This window comes from Strongyloides ratti (genome assembly GCF_001040885.1).
Source record: "Strongyloides ratti genome assembly S_ratti_ED321, chromosome : 2".
NCBI classification, from domain to species: domain Eukaryota; kingdom Metazoa; phylum Nematoda; class Chromadorea; order Rhabditida; family Strongyloididae; genus Strongyloides; species Strongyloides ratti.
Genome location: NC_037308.1, coordinates 15,043,816 through 15,060,501, shown reverse-complemented (window position 1 = coordinate 15,060,501; position 16,686 = coordinate 15,043,816). Strand labels below are relative to the sequence as shown.

Genomic DNA, 16,686 nt, shown 5'->3' with positions numbered 1-16,686 from the left:
TTGAAATCAGTATCTAATATTTGAAATTTTGAACATGTATTTACATGAACTTCTTTGTTACTGTAGAAATAATATAGATAAAAACAATTAAATGATATATGTGAAAAATTTATAATAACATATTCAATACACATTATCATAATCATATTTTTAAATATTTTTCTATGTTTGAATGGTTCATATGTAAATGTTTTTTTTAAAAAATAAGCATTTACAATAATTGATAAAACATTACAACATAAAGTAACAAGAGAGGAAGTATAAAATGACTTTTCAACTAATGAATATTCTGGAACCAATGATTTATTCATTTTTTTTTAATTTCTATAATATCAAAAATATTAGTTTTATTATATTAAAAAAGATATAATAAATACGTTTTATGATAAGCTACAAGGAAATAATAATAACAAAAAATTATACAAAATTTCAATCAAACAAATTATAGGATATGAAATATATATTTATTGTTATTTGCAAATATTATCTTTAAACTTTTAATATTATCCTTATCATAGTAATAATTTTTTTTTACTTCCCTATATTTGAAATTAAAATCTTTAATTAAATTGTAAAAAATGTATTTTTAAACTTTATTAATATTATTTAATAAATATTATGGTGTTCAGGTAGTTAAGAATGTTAATATTTTTATCATAAAGATAATATAAATGATACAATTTTAGTTTCATTAAACAATTATATCAAAAATTAAATTTCAATAATAAATTATAACATTACATCTTAACTATAAAATCTATTGTTTAAAAATTTCAGGAAAAGAATCATTATTACTTATATATGTTATGCCATCAGTTAACTAATGAAGTGTAAATTTTTTTTTAATAGGAATTTCTAATTACTTATAGTTTTACATATACAATAAATATATTTTAAAAATAGTTACTTATTTTTATTAATAATTTATAATCATTTATAAAAAGAAAAAATTTATTAATAGAATTATTTAATGATGAGACATTATAAATTCTTAGTTACTTTATAAAAATGTAATTAAAGTTCTATAAATAAAAAAAAATTTATTAATAACTTTTTTTTTTATAAAAAATTATAACTTTATTATCTTAAATGATTGTAATTATTTACTGTATTAAATTAATATTAAAAAAAGGTTAATTAATGAATAAATAAATACTTGATTAAAAAAGTATAAACTTTTTACTATATTTTATGATCTTATCTTTAATGGATAATGACATATAAATAACTTAACCGTATTTGAAGATAAAATAATGTATAGAAAAATAAATAAATGATATATATTTTGGTAATTTGAATGATCAAAATATTTTATTCTGATATAAAAATAAAAAAATATATATTTTTAAATATTTTAACATTTTTGAACTAAATAAACTATAATCTAATTTACTAACGCCAATGATTATAGGTTTTTTTAATAAATAATATAAAATTGGAGTAAAAAATATAATATATTTGTAGTTAATCTTTCTCAAGAACATTTAGTTAAAGTAAGGGAAATACCATTATTAAGAAAAAATTAAATCATTTAAATATTTTAGAAAAAAATTTATCATTAACAATTAATAGTGAGAAATAGTTCAAAACTTATGAAAAATAATAAGGAATAAGTGTAAATTTTTTAAATATTTAATCATTTGCAAATAAAATAAGTAGTGTCGTTTAAAAATCATAATACAAAGAATAATAATACATAATTAATTATTATAAAATTTAATAAATTACAAGAATTTTTAAATAAGAAATTTTTTTAAAATGGCAGGAAATAAAATAATTAGCTACTACTTATGTATAAACGTCATAAGAAAGATAGTTTTATATAATATATTATAAGAAAAATCATTTACTGATAATTTTAAAAAGATTAAATAACAGATGGTTGAATAAAATAAAAAAATACATAAACTGTTGATAATTTATAAGAAAAAAAGTCATTTAAAAATAAAAGAAAAAGGTTATGATGTTATATTATTTTTTATAATATTTATTTTTTTATGCTATAAACAAAAGTAATCAGCAATTTAAAAGTAACTTAGTAGTTGATAAAAAAAGAAAGAAATTATAACAAATACTATTAAGAATAATTTTGAAGATAATGGAAATAAAAAAAAATCTTTATAATACTTGTACTGTAAATATTAAAATGTACAAATAGTTATATCAATAAATAATTAAAAAAACAAACAAAAGTCAATAATAATTCTGGTAAAAAAATTTATTATAAAGATAAATGATATTTAAATAATTTATTTAACTGTAATATTTATCATATTTTTAAACTTATTCTATCAATTGAAGAATTATATTTCCATCTACAAAAAAAATCATTTTTTATCATTTTTCTAAAATATTTAACTGTAATTAAAGATAAAAAAACACAAATTCCTTGACCACTGTAATACAAAAATTGTACAATAATATTCCATTCTAAAGCTATTTTTTGATCTAAAAAAATTATATATTTATAATTAATTATTAATAATAAACATACAAAAAGAATAATATAATAATGCCATTACTGTTGGTACTTGACAAAAAAATGGAAATAGTGATTGTATTGTAATTGATATAAAAAGATTTCTACTTTCATTTACTGATTCTTTTAAAATAATATGTTTATTTCGAATTTTTTTTATCTTCCAAAAAACATAAAAATTTATAATAAATGATATTAATGGTAAAATAATAAGAATCACTAAATTTTCTGTTTCAAAAAATTTATATAACCATATATTTGATGTTATTCCATATGTACAAATATTATTTTTTGTATATTTTAGTTGTAGTTCAAAAAGTTGTCCAATAACAAAATATAAAGGTGGAAATAAAAGAATAACAGCAAGAAAAAATATTATAATAATATTTGGTTTTTTTTGTTTAACAACTTTATAGTAACGAAAAATATTAAAAAAAAATGGTGATAAAATAACAATTTCATTAATATACATATCAACAGTATCTAACTTTGCACAAGTATGTTGATAAATTGATTTATTTCTTACATAATGATATATAATATATGAATTATAAAAAATATGAAAAAGGCAAACAAATATGTATTGACATGATAGTATAATTACCATCAAACGAAAAAATAATCGTTTTTTAAAGTTTGAATTAATAATACTTTTTATTAAAAAATATATATTCATAAAAAATGAAAAAATACTACATAAAATTACAATAATATTAATAGGAATATATTCTTTATTAGGAGTAACATATTCTGGAACACTTTTGCCATTTTGCATAATGTTAACAAATAAAAATAATAATTTTATTTTAAATAACTTTTAATGTTCTTATTTCTTTTATTATTTTAATTTATAATCTTTTATTTACTTTTTCTTATAACAAATAGCTAAAAATTGTAAAGATTAGTATAAAAGTTTCATTAAAAGAACTTTTACATTAAATTATTTTATTATTTCCTTAAACTATCTCACATATTATTTTAAAAAAAGTTATGCTTTTATATTAATTAATACATTTAAACATAACAGTTATTATATAATTTCTCATGCAAATGCAATTAATTTTTATATTATAATAAAAACTTAAAGAAAAATTATCCAAACTTATAACATCAAAAAATAAAATAATTAAAAAATATTTTATTATTATGAAGCAGTATAATAAAAATTACGGTATTTAATTTTTACACTTGGTAGTGTTATATTTATTTTAAAAATAAGTAGTCATCATTTAAACAAAGTTTTTGCTATAAACCATATTATAGTAACTTTGTAAACAATGCTACTATTTTTATTTAATTAATTAAATTATATAAAAACATTAAAAAATTAAACAGTAAATAGTTGAATTTTTTCAAAATGTTAAAAAAAAATTTTTTTCATTAATTACACTTTGTTGATTTTTGATACAATTGCAAAGCATATTATTTCTTTTCATATTTATTACAAATTTAAGCAGCCATAAAAAAAAAGTTTATTTATGAAATTTAATTAAATTTTTGAAAAAAGATTGACAGCATTTTTTTTAGTGAAAAATATCCATTGATTATTTAATTTTATGATTAAATTTATTTTGATTTTTTTTTCCTATATAATAGATAATAAAAACAATAACTTTAAATAGGAATAAAAAAAATGATAATTTTTTTTTGTAAGTTAAAACGCTAGAAATTTGCCGTTTTTTTTAACTATTTTTCCAAGTTTAAAAAAGTGGCAAAATGATAAGTAAGATATAAGCAGGTAAAAAAAATATATGAAAAATATGTTTTCATATATAAAAAAGTATACCTGCTTTGGAATACATTTGATATGATAGATTTATATTCTTATATAGAAAATTTTTTCATATCTTTAACATGAAAATATTATTATGAAAACAAATGTTTACTTTAACAAGAAAAAAATGTTACGCCTATTAATAATTATATATCTCCTAATTTTGTTAATAAAAAAAAATAATTTTAATGTTTTTATAATGTTCATACTATTAAATTATTTAGATATATTTTTTATGTTAATTAAATGGAAAAAAAATAGAACTTAAATGATAGAATATTTAATAAATTAAATTATATTTAGCACGTATTCTTAAGATTATTTAATTTTGTTCTTGAATCTCTGACAACATCAACAAAGTCATGAATTTCAGTAACATAATTTCTATTATCATAATTATTTGAATTATGTAAAAGTAATGAAATAATTGTTTGATCAAATCTATAACAAATATTGGTTGATGAAAAAATATTTTTTCTAGTAAATCCATCACAACCATGCCATTTTTCGGCTTCAATACAATTTTTAGTTAATGCACATAATACTGCCCATTTAAGTACTTTTTTAACAATATCTTTTGTTTTAACAGTTATTGAAAATGCTGCATCATATTGACGATGAAGATTATTTGTTGTATTACTATATCTATGAATATTAGTTGGAAAATATTCTAAAATTGTTGGATGAGTTGTTGATAAAATTCCATGAAATGTTGGTATTGTTAATAACATATCAGATTTATAACAATGATTAATATTAAATTTATAAACATTTTTACTGAAACCAGAATATCGATACTTCCAAAAACATCTTTTGCATTTTAAGTGTCTATATATATTTTTGAATTCTTTTCGACCACGTACCTTTTCTATTGCTTTTTGTTCTCCATATTTATAATTTAATGATTTATCATTTTTACAATTAAAAAGATTATAAATATATTTTATTTTTCTTTTTCTAAATCTAACACTTGCATCTGCCCATATAACTGAACCATATTCTTTTAAAACTTCCTATAATATATAAATATACTTTAGATTATAAAAATTTTTTATCATTCTTACAGCTAATACAAGAATTTTAAAAGAATAATTCATAATATTTGAGACATGCTTAGGATACTTTTTAAAATTAAAATTTCTAAACTCAACAAAACATAATTTTTTTAAAAATTTCTTAGTTTTTTTTTTCAATCCTAAACTGTAAACAATTATCTTTTGTCCGGGAAAATGTTTTTTGAATGATGCTAATAATAATGCTGCTTCATCACGATGATTTTCAGAAAAAGCTGTCACAACTTTTATTTTTGGCATACGATTATTTACTAAATCTACATAATCATCATCATCTAACATTTTAAAATAATTTAGATATTTTAATAAATGACAAGAAAAGGGATGCCCTTTAATAGTAATATTACTATGTGGTATATTATAATACATTGAATATAATTTATTTTTATATAAACATGTACCATTTTTAAATGATTTTATTATTTTTAATTTCTATAAAATAAATAAAGTTATTTAATAAAATAAAAAATTAAAATATATAAAATATTTACCTGACTTTTTTCACTGTTTACATACAAAAAAATTATTAGAAAAATTTGTAATTTTAGAAGAAACATTATTATTCTAATAATAACTTCATAAAAAAAAATAAAACTTTATAGAAAAATATTTTTAACTTTATAACAAAAAAAAATTTTTTTAAAACTTAGATTTATAAAAATAATAAAAATAAATTCACTCATCAACCTATATACATAATAGTTTACAATCACAGAGGTTTCTTATCTAGTTTTTTTTTTCTTTATTGTTTAAATAATGCCATAATCCAGTATTAATACAATTAAAAAAAATATATAAATTGATAATATTTAAAGATTAAAAAAAATAAACTTTTTCCTCAAAAGAAAAATTAGTATAGCAGATGATTTTAAACATGTACTTTATTTTCTAAATAATATCACTTTTTTAAAAATCTTGTTTACTAAATACAATCATCTTTAAATAGTAATTGTCTTATCAAACTTCTATTATTTCAGTGATCAAAACTTTTATAACCAAAAACAACAAGATTTTTTTAAACTTGTTAATGAAGAATATAATAATAATTTAAACATAATATATATATGATAAAATAAGATAATAAATAAAAATTTACAAATATTATAATTTAAAAATTTAACATTATTTAACTTGCTTATTATTATACTTTCATTTTTTTCTTTTTATAATTGCTTGAATAATAATTATAATATAAATCATTGAAGATGATATATCAAAAATTATTAAAAACAATCTTTTGCTATTAAGTCTGATAACAGGGAAATTATTTTCTATAATAATATTTGCATCATCAATATTAAGGATTTCTAAAATAAAATAATATAAATAATATATGAGAAGCTTTGTAATCATACCATAAAAGTATAAATTCTGATAAATTGATATTCCGTAACTTAGTAAAATTAATAAAAAATGAAAAAATGACGAAATTAATATAGATAAGATTGTATTGAAATTGTTTTTTGATAATAAAAATATTGGTAATGTTAATATTATTTTAGTAGTATTCAAGAAAAATACAAAAAAAACAAGTTGGTTTTTGAAATATGAAATTAATCTATGATTGTTTAATAATTTATGACAAATATTTAATCTGTTAGTATTAATTTTTATCATTAAATAAATGTTTTGGCATGTCTTTTTTAAATTGTGTATTGCTGGATCATATGGAGTATAACAACACTCATGATAATTAAGAATTATATATCCATCTTGTACTTTTTTATCATCAACAATAACATATGATGTATTTGCAAGATTTTTAATATTAATTGTCATATTTGAATCTAATAAAAAATTAAAAAATATTTAAAAAAAAAATACCTAATCGGTTTGTTGTTATTTTTTTATTTGCAAATAAGTAGTATGACATCATTTCAAACATTCCAATTGTTAGAATTCCTAGTAACATAATATTTCTAGTAGTATATTTTTTTGAAAAGATCATATTTTAACAATATATTAATAAATGCATAATTTTAAAAAAAAAATTAAATCTATAAAATAATTTATTTGTACATAATATTTACCAAACATTAAAAGAAAAAAATTCTAGGTCAAATATCTTTTTATTACAACTTTATTATTTAAAATAAAAATAACTTTAACTACAAAAAATATTTATTATTATTATATCTTCCAATACATATCAAATAAATAAATGAATAAATAATTATATTTTTTAATATTTTTTTTATATTTTTTCTACTACTGGAATAGGAAATTTGAATTCTTTGAAATCGGGATAATATATTCTATGTAATAATTTTAAAATAAATTCATTTTTATATAAATTATCCGTAAATTTTATTGTAGCTTTTTTTCCTGAAGTTGCATGATAACTTTTTATTGTATGAATTTCCTCATTTATATAATCAACTTTTTCACTTGATATTTTTCTATTATTTAATATTTTTATAAGTGATTCATAAAAGCTTGTCAAATTTGATGAATCATATTTTAAAATTTTATAAAAATTTTTATATTGGAAATATTCACATCTCCTAAAATTAATGTGGCAATTTTTTTTATATTAATATATAATAATTAAGTTTATATCTTACCATGTTTGAGGGAAAAAATGTTGTTTAATAAATAAATCAGTATTATCAATAGTTTTATAATTTGATGTTGTAACTCGGTATAATTTTTTAACAAAACAATTTAAATTACCATTGCAATAAAAACATTTTTTTGTATATTTATATGATCCTAATTCTTTTGAACAATGATGCATATATCCACTAATAAATCTTTCAATTGGTTCTCTAACAATTAATATTGATATCCAATTTTTTAAATAATAATTTTTATTATTTTTAGCAAATTTTTTAATTATATTTTCATTTGATCGAACAAAATTATGACTTCTACATGCCATATTTGACCATTCATTATCAGCAAGATGTTTGTGTTTTTCTAAAAATTGTTTATCATTAAATAAATAACACATTATTGCTATCATCATTGAACTAAAATTTTTTTGTATAACACATGCTGCTAACATATGTTTTGGAGAGAAATACATTTCTTGATAATTTAATTTTACAATACCAGCACATTTTTTTTTAATATTTTTTCTGGAACATTTTATTGCTTGTGCTTTTTTTAATATTCTTAATGTTGCAATATCTCTTCGAAAATCATCTAATTCATGTTTTATTGTATTATTAGTAAAATCTTGACATAACACCAATTGTAGAAAAAAAAGTTTTAAAAATAAATAAATACTAATTAACATAATAAAAATAGAATATTATATAACAATGATTATATAGAGAAAAAAAAAATAATATTGAAATAAATATATGTTACAGAAAAAATATCCAGATTTTAAATAATTATATAGTGAATATCTGCAAGCAAATTTTTTTTCTAACCTTTTTATTAATATTTTGGTAAATAAATGTAAAAAAAGAATAGTTTTTTTTTTAGTGTAAAAATGATAGATAAATGAAATTGATAATTATTATGATCTTTTTTTATATAAGAAAATAATATATAAATTGACAAATATATATCTTTAAAATATCCAATATTTTATTTAATAAAAAAATAATAGTATTTTTTTTTTAGCAATTATCTTGTTTATTTTGAATATATTTAAAAAATAAATTCATTTAATAGAATGTTTTCGTTTACATTATGATATACAACGTATTAACATTTTATAATAAAATAATATTATAAATTTAAACTTTTTTATAATTATTCAATTTTAAATTAAAAAAATATTAGAAAGTTATCAATAATTAGAAGTGATTAAAAAATTATACATAATAAATATAATCTATTATTAATTTATAATTTATATTTTACAAATAAATTAATATTATTAAAACCACTATCAATATGATTAATTTAAAAATAGATATTTATTTTATTCATAACCTTTTAATATTACTTTTAATTTTTTTTATAATAGTAACATCATTTTTTTATCAATTTTTTTTTGTTTTTGGCAACATTATTTATATTAAATTAGACTGGATAAAAAAATTTATTTTATGTTAAATTTTAAGATAACAATAAAACATGTATGTAAAATATTTCTTTGGTTTTTATAAATTAAAAAAAACAGGTTCAAGATAATATTTAAAAATTTCTTAAGGCGTTAATTAATTATAAAAATTTTAACAAATTATTTTATTGATAAAATATTATAAACTTTTTTTATTTTATAAAATTTTATCAACAATTTTTGTATAGAACTGAGAAGTTTTTATATTTTAAAAATCACTTTAAGATATTCATTAGAAGTTCAAAAATTTTTAAATATAAAGACTTTAGTAATAATAATAATTATATTTTTTAACAAAATTATTATTTATTAATTTTTGTATTTTAATACATTTAATTTAAAAAATAATATCAATAATTTAATTTTGATAAAATTGTTGAAACTAAAATAAATTGTTTTAATAATATTTTTATGTATCTATCATATGTTGATTTTTACATTAATAATATTTTGTATCAATTTATTAAAAGTTTTTAAAATGTTTAATAAATATGAAGGTAAATAGATTTGGTGAATTATCCGTATCAATACTTTTTTTGTTGCTTAAAACCTAATGATACATTAGTAATCATTTATTTAATTTATTGAAAAATCAAATATTGTCAATAGAAGATGATTTATAAACAAAAAAAACCTTAAACTTATTTTTCCACTCTACATATTTTAAATAATATGTTTAACTGTTTAATGGAAAATTTTTAAAATAATGTATATTAATACTTTTTCTAAAAAAAATTAACTTACAAAATTATGTTAACAAAATAATATTTTGTCTTTTAAAAAAATTTTCTCTATCTTGTTTAATAAAAAAAATAATTATACTAAGTAGTACAATATTATTTACTTTTAATAGTATTTATAATCTTTTTTTATTAATTAAAAAGATAATCACAACAAAAATTGAAACTATATAGCAATATATTTAATTGAAAAAAAAAAAACTTTTTTTTTTTATTTTTTAAACATTTCTTATTATTGTTTAATTTTTGTTATAATATTTACTTATCTAACAAAATTAGTTTTTTGTTATATTACTTTAAATTGATAGTTCTAAATCTGGTTTGTAGACATTCTTTCTTTTTTTTACTTGAAACTTATATATTTTATCTAACCACTCATATTTATAAAATCTAAAAAATTTTGTTTGTCAAATTGAGTTTATATTTGTAATTTTTTTAAAAATATTTACTTCAATATAAAAATAATATTTATTATACAATCTTTAAAAAAATATATACTTTTTAGTGATGCATTTAAAATCATTTCAAAAAAATTTTTATAAAGAACTATTTTATAGTATAAAAATATGTTGAATATACAATTTTTTTTTTAATTTTATAAAAAAAAAATTATATAATGGATATTTATTTATTTTTAAATCACTTAAACGTTGTATTTTAATTAATATACAAAAATTACTTTGACATACTAAAATACTTTTAGAAACAATTTTTATAATACGGTAATTACATAATTCTACAAATTATATATCGTTATTTTTCTTTCTTTTTTTTAAATAATTATCATTTTAAAAAAGAAAATTCAAACAAATAATTATAATGTTAAAATTGCTTAGTAAATTAAATTATTTTTAATTTAATTTTATTATAATGAAAGAAATTTATGTAATCATTAATTAAATTTACGTATAAAAAAATTAAAATATATAACAATCATTTTATTTAACTAAAAAATAAATATATATTATTATAAATTTAATTCTTTTCCCAAATATTTTTGAGCCTTTCAAAATATACATCATTAACTTTATTATTTAGAATATTTTTCATTTTAGTAGAATTTATATTACCATTTTTTATCCTTTTAACATCTTTTGTACTATCTATAATACTTGTCCTTTTATTAAAAACTAATGATATTTTTTTATATAGGCAAACATATAGTTGTAATGAAATAAAAATAAGAAGTTGTACCATATTAAAACAAATATAATATTTTTTTTTTCTTTCAATAGTATTTATAATATTAATTAATACTAAATTTGATAAAAATAATTGTCCATTTGTAAAAATAATAACTGGTAAAGCAAGAACAGCTATATGAAGATTTTCAGATATTTGATATTTACTTGTTAATGTTTTAGACATTATTAATTGATGCTTTTTGAGATGATAATTTTTGTATATTAAATATATTATTAAAATAATCAATAAAATATCAAAAAATTGATAAATAATAATATAATAATTATTAAAATTTATGAGTAGGCGTATTCCAACAAAAATAATAGTTAAAAAAATAGTTAAAATAAGGATAATTGGTATTACACATGGATGTTTAAATTCTTCATATTTTTCATATTCGTATGTTGAGTAAAGTCTATCAAAAAATAAAACCCATTGCGTTGATCTATATATATCAGTAAAATATGGTTTTAAAATCTCCATAGTAGTAAAAACATTAAAATTATTATCTTTTGTATCATTATTTTTAACTTTACTAGAAATAATATCTAATAAAGAAAAAATAAAACTGTTAAGTGAAATTAATATTGTTGCAATAGTTAACAATACTAAAATTAAACGAAAATAAACATGAAATTTTTTTTTTTTACATATTGTCCATATAGTAAAAGGAAAAATACAAATGTTGATAAGAAATTCAATTACAGTAATATAATCAAATATTTGTTCTGTGTTTCCATTCATTTAAAATAATCATTAAGATAGAAAATAAATAAAAAAAGCTAATCAGATTTTAAAATTAAAAAAATTGGTTATAAAAAAATATAGTTTTATAAGTTTATAATTTTACATGAAATTTAATATATAGTTATTATTTAATATTATCATTTTAATTAGTAGGTTTGTTAATAATTACTAACTCTATAATAGTTTTCCAAAGATAAAAAAGATTTGAAATTTTTTTTATTATAAAGGTTTTTAGTTTTGTGACATTATATATAATCACTAATTAATTCTTAAAGATTAAATGATATTTTTCAGTATTTTTACTTAACATAATTTAGTATTTATTATTAATTAAGAGAAAAAGAGAGAGAAAGATGACAGAATTAGTTTTAAAAATTATATTTTCCCTTTAAATTGTTAAAGAAAGTATTTGAATAAATAATCCTCAAATAAAATAGTTAATTAATTATAATAACATTAGTCATTTAATTTTTTAATGTACTTACTACATATAGTGTATTAAATAAACAAATCAAAAAATTTATAAAAAATATTCATATATTTAAATTAAAAAAATAAAATCAAATTAAACTATAACTTTTAAAAAAACATAAAATACAGTATCAAGTAAAATAATTTCTTTTAAAATTTCCAAATACACTTTATTGAGACACAATTTAAATTTTAACATAAAAAGTATACAATTAATAATTAAATTAATATTAAACTTATTACATTTATAAACTACCATAACATGAATATATTGTTTTAAATTTAAAAATTATTATCAAAATGATTTTTTTAAATATTTAAAAATTTTGTAGTATAAAAGTATTTTATACATAATATTATATTTAATAAATTTGCAAATAATTAAATTTTTTCTAATATAGTAAAAAATTTAAGAAATATTTACAAGAGTATAAATAGTATTAAACTTATTTTATGTAAATAAATTTAAAATATAATTATTAAAAATAACAAACAAAATAATTCAATCCAAATCATTTTAATAATGAGAGTGAAAAATATTAAAAAAATAATTTAAAAAACTATTTAGAAAATAAAAAAAAAATCTTGATATTATTTTAATTATAATTATCTATGAAAATTGATTGTATTTAACATTTCATATGTATTGATAATAAATAGTTCTTGATCATTATTGAAATGATTATTCTAACAGATTGTATGATTTCATATAATTATAATGTATACATTATTCAGACTGCTAAAATTGTTTATTTAACTATTTTTTCATAAAATAAAATAAAATTTTTTAAAATTGATAAAATAAATTATTATTATTACAAACTATAACTCTCTTAACATTAATTTTTTATCTTTAAAAATATCATAATTTTTTTTACAATACATTAAAATTACATTTCAAAAATGAATGGGAAAAAAAATGTTTCAATTTTTATTAACCAAGATTCTTTGAATATAATTATAAAAACATTTTTCTAATAAATAAAAAATTTGATTTCAATTATATTACCAATGAAAAAAAAATGTATTTTCTCAGTAGAAATATATAACTTTTATTTTTTCCATCTATCAATGGAATATATTTATTGTTATACTTCTAAAATTTATTATTATTAACAATATATCTTAATGGTGTATATTTTTATTATGCAAAAACAATATTATTTCTAACAAAAAATTTATTAAATATAAAAATTTCTAGTTATTTACTCATTTAAGAATATACATTATGATATATTTACATTCAATATGATAAATAATAAATTTAGTGGTAATATTATATAACTAAATAATCAATCAACACATAATTGATAGAGTTAAATAGAAAATTATTTTCACATTGGTTATTTAAAAAAAAAAAATTTTTTTTTTTACATTTAGTAATTAAAAAAAAAGTGTATCCAAAAGTTATTCAAGCATTAATAATGTAAATTTTTTGTTAAATTTATAAAACTACAAAAATTTGTTGTAACATTGCACAAGAATTTTTAAATATAAAAGTTGAATATTACTAGGAGAATTTTTTTTATCAAAAATGAATTAACAATATGAATGATAAATATATAATTATTATATTCATTTTATATTATTAGTTATTCATTTGTTATATAATAAAATAATTTTTTTTTCTTGATATTGATAATTATACAATGTCATTTTAAAAATATTCTATTTAAAATTGACAATGATTAGTAAAATTTTAATATTTTCTGATTGAACAATAGATAAATTTGTTCTAACAACTTTTTCAAAATTGTATAGTGATAATGATTATTTTATTATAATAAGTTAAAACAAATTAATAAGAAAACTTTTATAATTCTTATAATTTTAAAAAAAAATTACTTGATTTTCTTTTCATGAAGCAATTTTATAAATATAAAAATAAGAAGTATAATCATAATAATTTTGAGTGAAAGAAACTATTAAATAAAATGTACTGTTATACTAAAAAAAAAATCACTAATTTATAGAATAATTTTAGATGATGATGATAATTTTAAGTGATTATTAATAGATTTTAAAGTTTGGTTCTTAAAAAACAATTTCAATTCATGTATACAATGTGAAATTTAATCACACTATTACTATAAATATATTTAATTTTTTACCATTTTTTTTCTTCAAAAAACACTCAAATGCTTCATTTATTTATTACCCTAAAATGAAACACTTAATTTATCATTGATATTCAAATTTAAACTTTTTGTAAATACAAGCAATTATATAAGAATATTTGTTAAATTTTTGATTATATTTACTATAACTGAATATAGAAATAAATGTTTTTCAATTTAAGTTTTTCTATTCATTTAATCATATATACTTGCTATAGTTCTATAACATTTTTTTATCAATAGTTTTGATTATGTAAAAACAAGACTGTAATAATTCATATAAAAAAGTTTTAAAAGATTTAAAAACTAATTTTAAAGAAATAATATTTCAATGAATTTTTTTATCATGAAATACAATATATAACAAAAAAAATGAAGTTTAACATAATTCATCTGAAACTATAATTTTTATAAAAGAAATAAATTATATATTTTAGATCCAGATATTGTTAGAATTTTTCCCAATAAATTAAATTTTTATAATTGTATTTAAATATTTTATTTCATATGATTACAATTAATATTTACAAATTTCTTCATTAATATATAAATTTTTTAAAAATAATACTTTTCAAATTTATTTTCTAACTCTATACATAGCAACACTTTAATGATTTATATTATCAAATTATATATGAATCATTCATCAAACCTAATTTTTTGAAATTAATTTATAAATGTCTTTTTTAATTTCTTTAATTTTATCTTTAAGTCAATTTTTTTAGTTATATTACATATATCCAAATAAGTTGTATTTTAATAAATCAAATTTATATAAGTAATGAAAAATTTTATTAATTTAACCATATGGAAATTATTATATTTTTAACAAATATTTTAATATGTACTTTTTGTTTATCTTTATTTATTATAATATGATATAAATAAAATTTATTTTTTTAATTCCAAAAAATTATATAAACTATTATATATATATATATATATATATATATATACTTAATAATTTGTGTAATATTTATTAAGCTTATACACTACAATGAATAAACTACTTTTATTATTCACTTATCAATAAACAAATGAATTAGTCATTTCTTTAAAAATAAAACTTAGTGCATTAAGATCAATGAGTAATATTTTTTAATCGATTATCATTAACCATAACCAAAAAATAATATAAAAACATAAATAAAAAATTAGACAATTGATATATACACATTAATTACATCAAGTTTTTTTTTGTTGTATTTCTTTAACTAACTTGTTACCACATTTTTTTATGTAATTATTTTTCTACTAACATCTGTTTTTAAACTAAAAATAGTACATATTTAAGAAGTTTATTAATAAATTGTACTGATATTTATGATGTAAAAAAAAATTTAATTTATTATATGATTTTATTTTTAAGATTAAAAGATTGCTAATACTGTTAATAAATAATATTTTTTTAACTTTTTATTATTAAGAACAATCATACAAAAGATAAAAGTTAATTTTTTCTTTGGTTAATTGTACAATAATATCAATTATAATATGAATTGCTTAACAACATTTTAAAATTTATTTATTCTATCATTCATAAAAAAAAATATATAGAAACTAACAATTTAGACTGTATTTACTATTTGACTTTCACGGCTACAAAATTGTTCATTAAATTTTGCGAATAATTACCCTTTAAATAATTTATTTCATTTTAAAAAAAAAATATTAATAATGTTGTAGAAATTAACAACTTTTACCGTAATAAATTATGTCAATATTTCTAATTTTCAATTTATTTTGTTTTCCAAAAAAGCATTAAATAAATACAAAATTTATATTTGTAATTTAATTATTTCTATTTTAAGTATATATCAAAATTTGGTAAAAAAAATTACACTTGTGTTATAAAATTGTATTTTTAAAATATTTAATAATTTAAATTTTTAAAAAATAAAAAACAAACATATTATTAAAAATTACTTACAATATGATAGTGTTATTTATCATTTATAAAATTTTTAACTAAATTTAAAGTAGTAATAGCTTTTATCAATATATGTATATAGAAAGAAATTTATAATAAGGATTATTAAATATTAATACATAAATTATAAATTACCATTTGTTTATTAT

The 16,686-nt window shown here is 15.7% G+C and overlaps 2 protein-coding genes across 2 annotated transcripts; both read right to left on the bottom strand.

Annotated features, from left to right (window-relative positions):
• Positions 1–4,552: 4,552 nt before the first annotated feature.
• On the bottom strand, positions 4,553–5,883 carry SRAE_2000478100 (Protein of unknown function DUF1647 family-containing protein; the record flags this gene model as incomplete). The annotated part of the gene is made up of 3 exons (XM_024643703.1): positions 4,553–5,266; positions 5,318–5,758; positions 5,818–5,883. The coding sequence occupies 3 exons, from the start codon at positions 5,881–5,883 to the stop codon at positions 4,553–4,555; spliced, it is 1,221 nt and encodes a 406-aa protein (XP_024509345.1).
• Positions 5,884–7,520: 1,637 nt separating this feature from the next.
• On the bottom strand, positions 7,521–8,567 carry SRAE_2000478000 (Sulfotransferase family-containing protein; the record flags this gene model as incomplete). Its single annotated transcript, XM_024643702.1, has 2 exons — positions 7,521–7,830; positions 7,891–8,567. The coding sequence occupies 2 exons, from the start codon at positions 8,565–8,567 to the stop codon at positions 7,521–7,523; spliced, it is 987 nt and encodes a 328-aa protein (XP_024509344.1).
• Between the last annotated feature and the right edge of the window lie 8,119 nt (positions 8,568–16,686).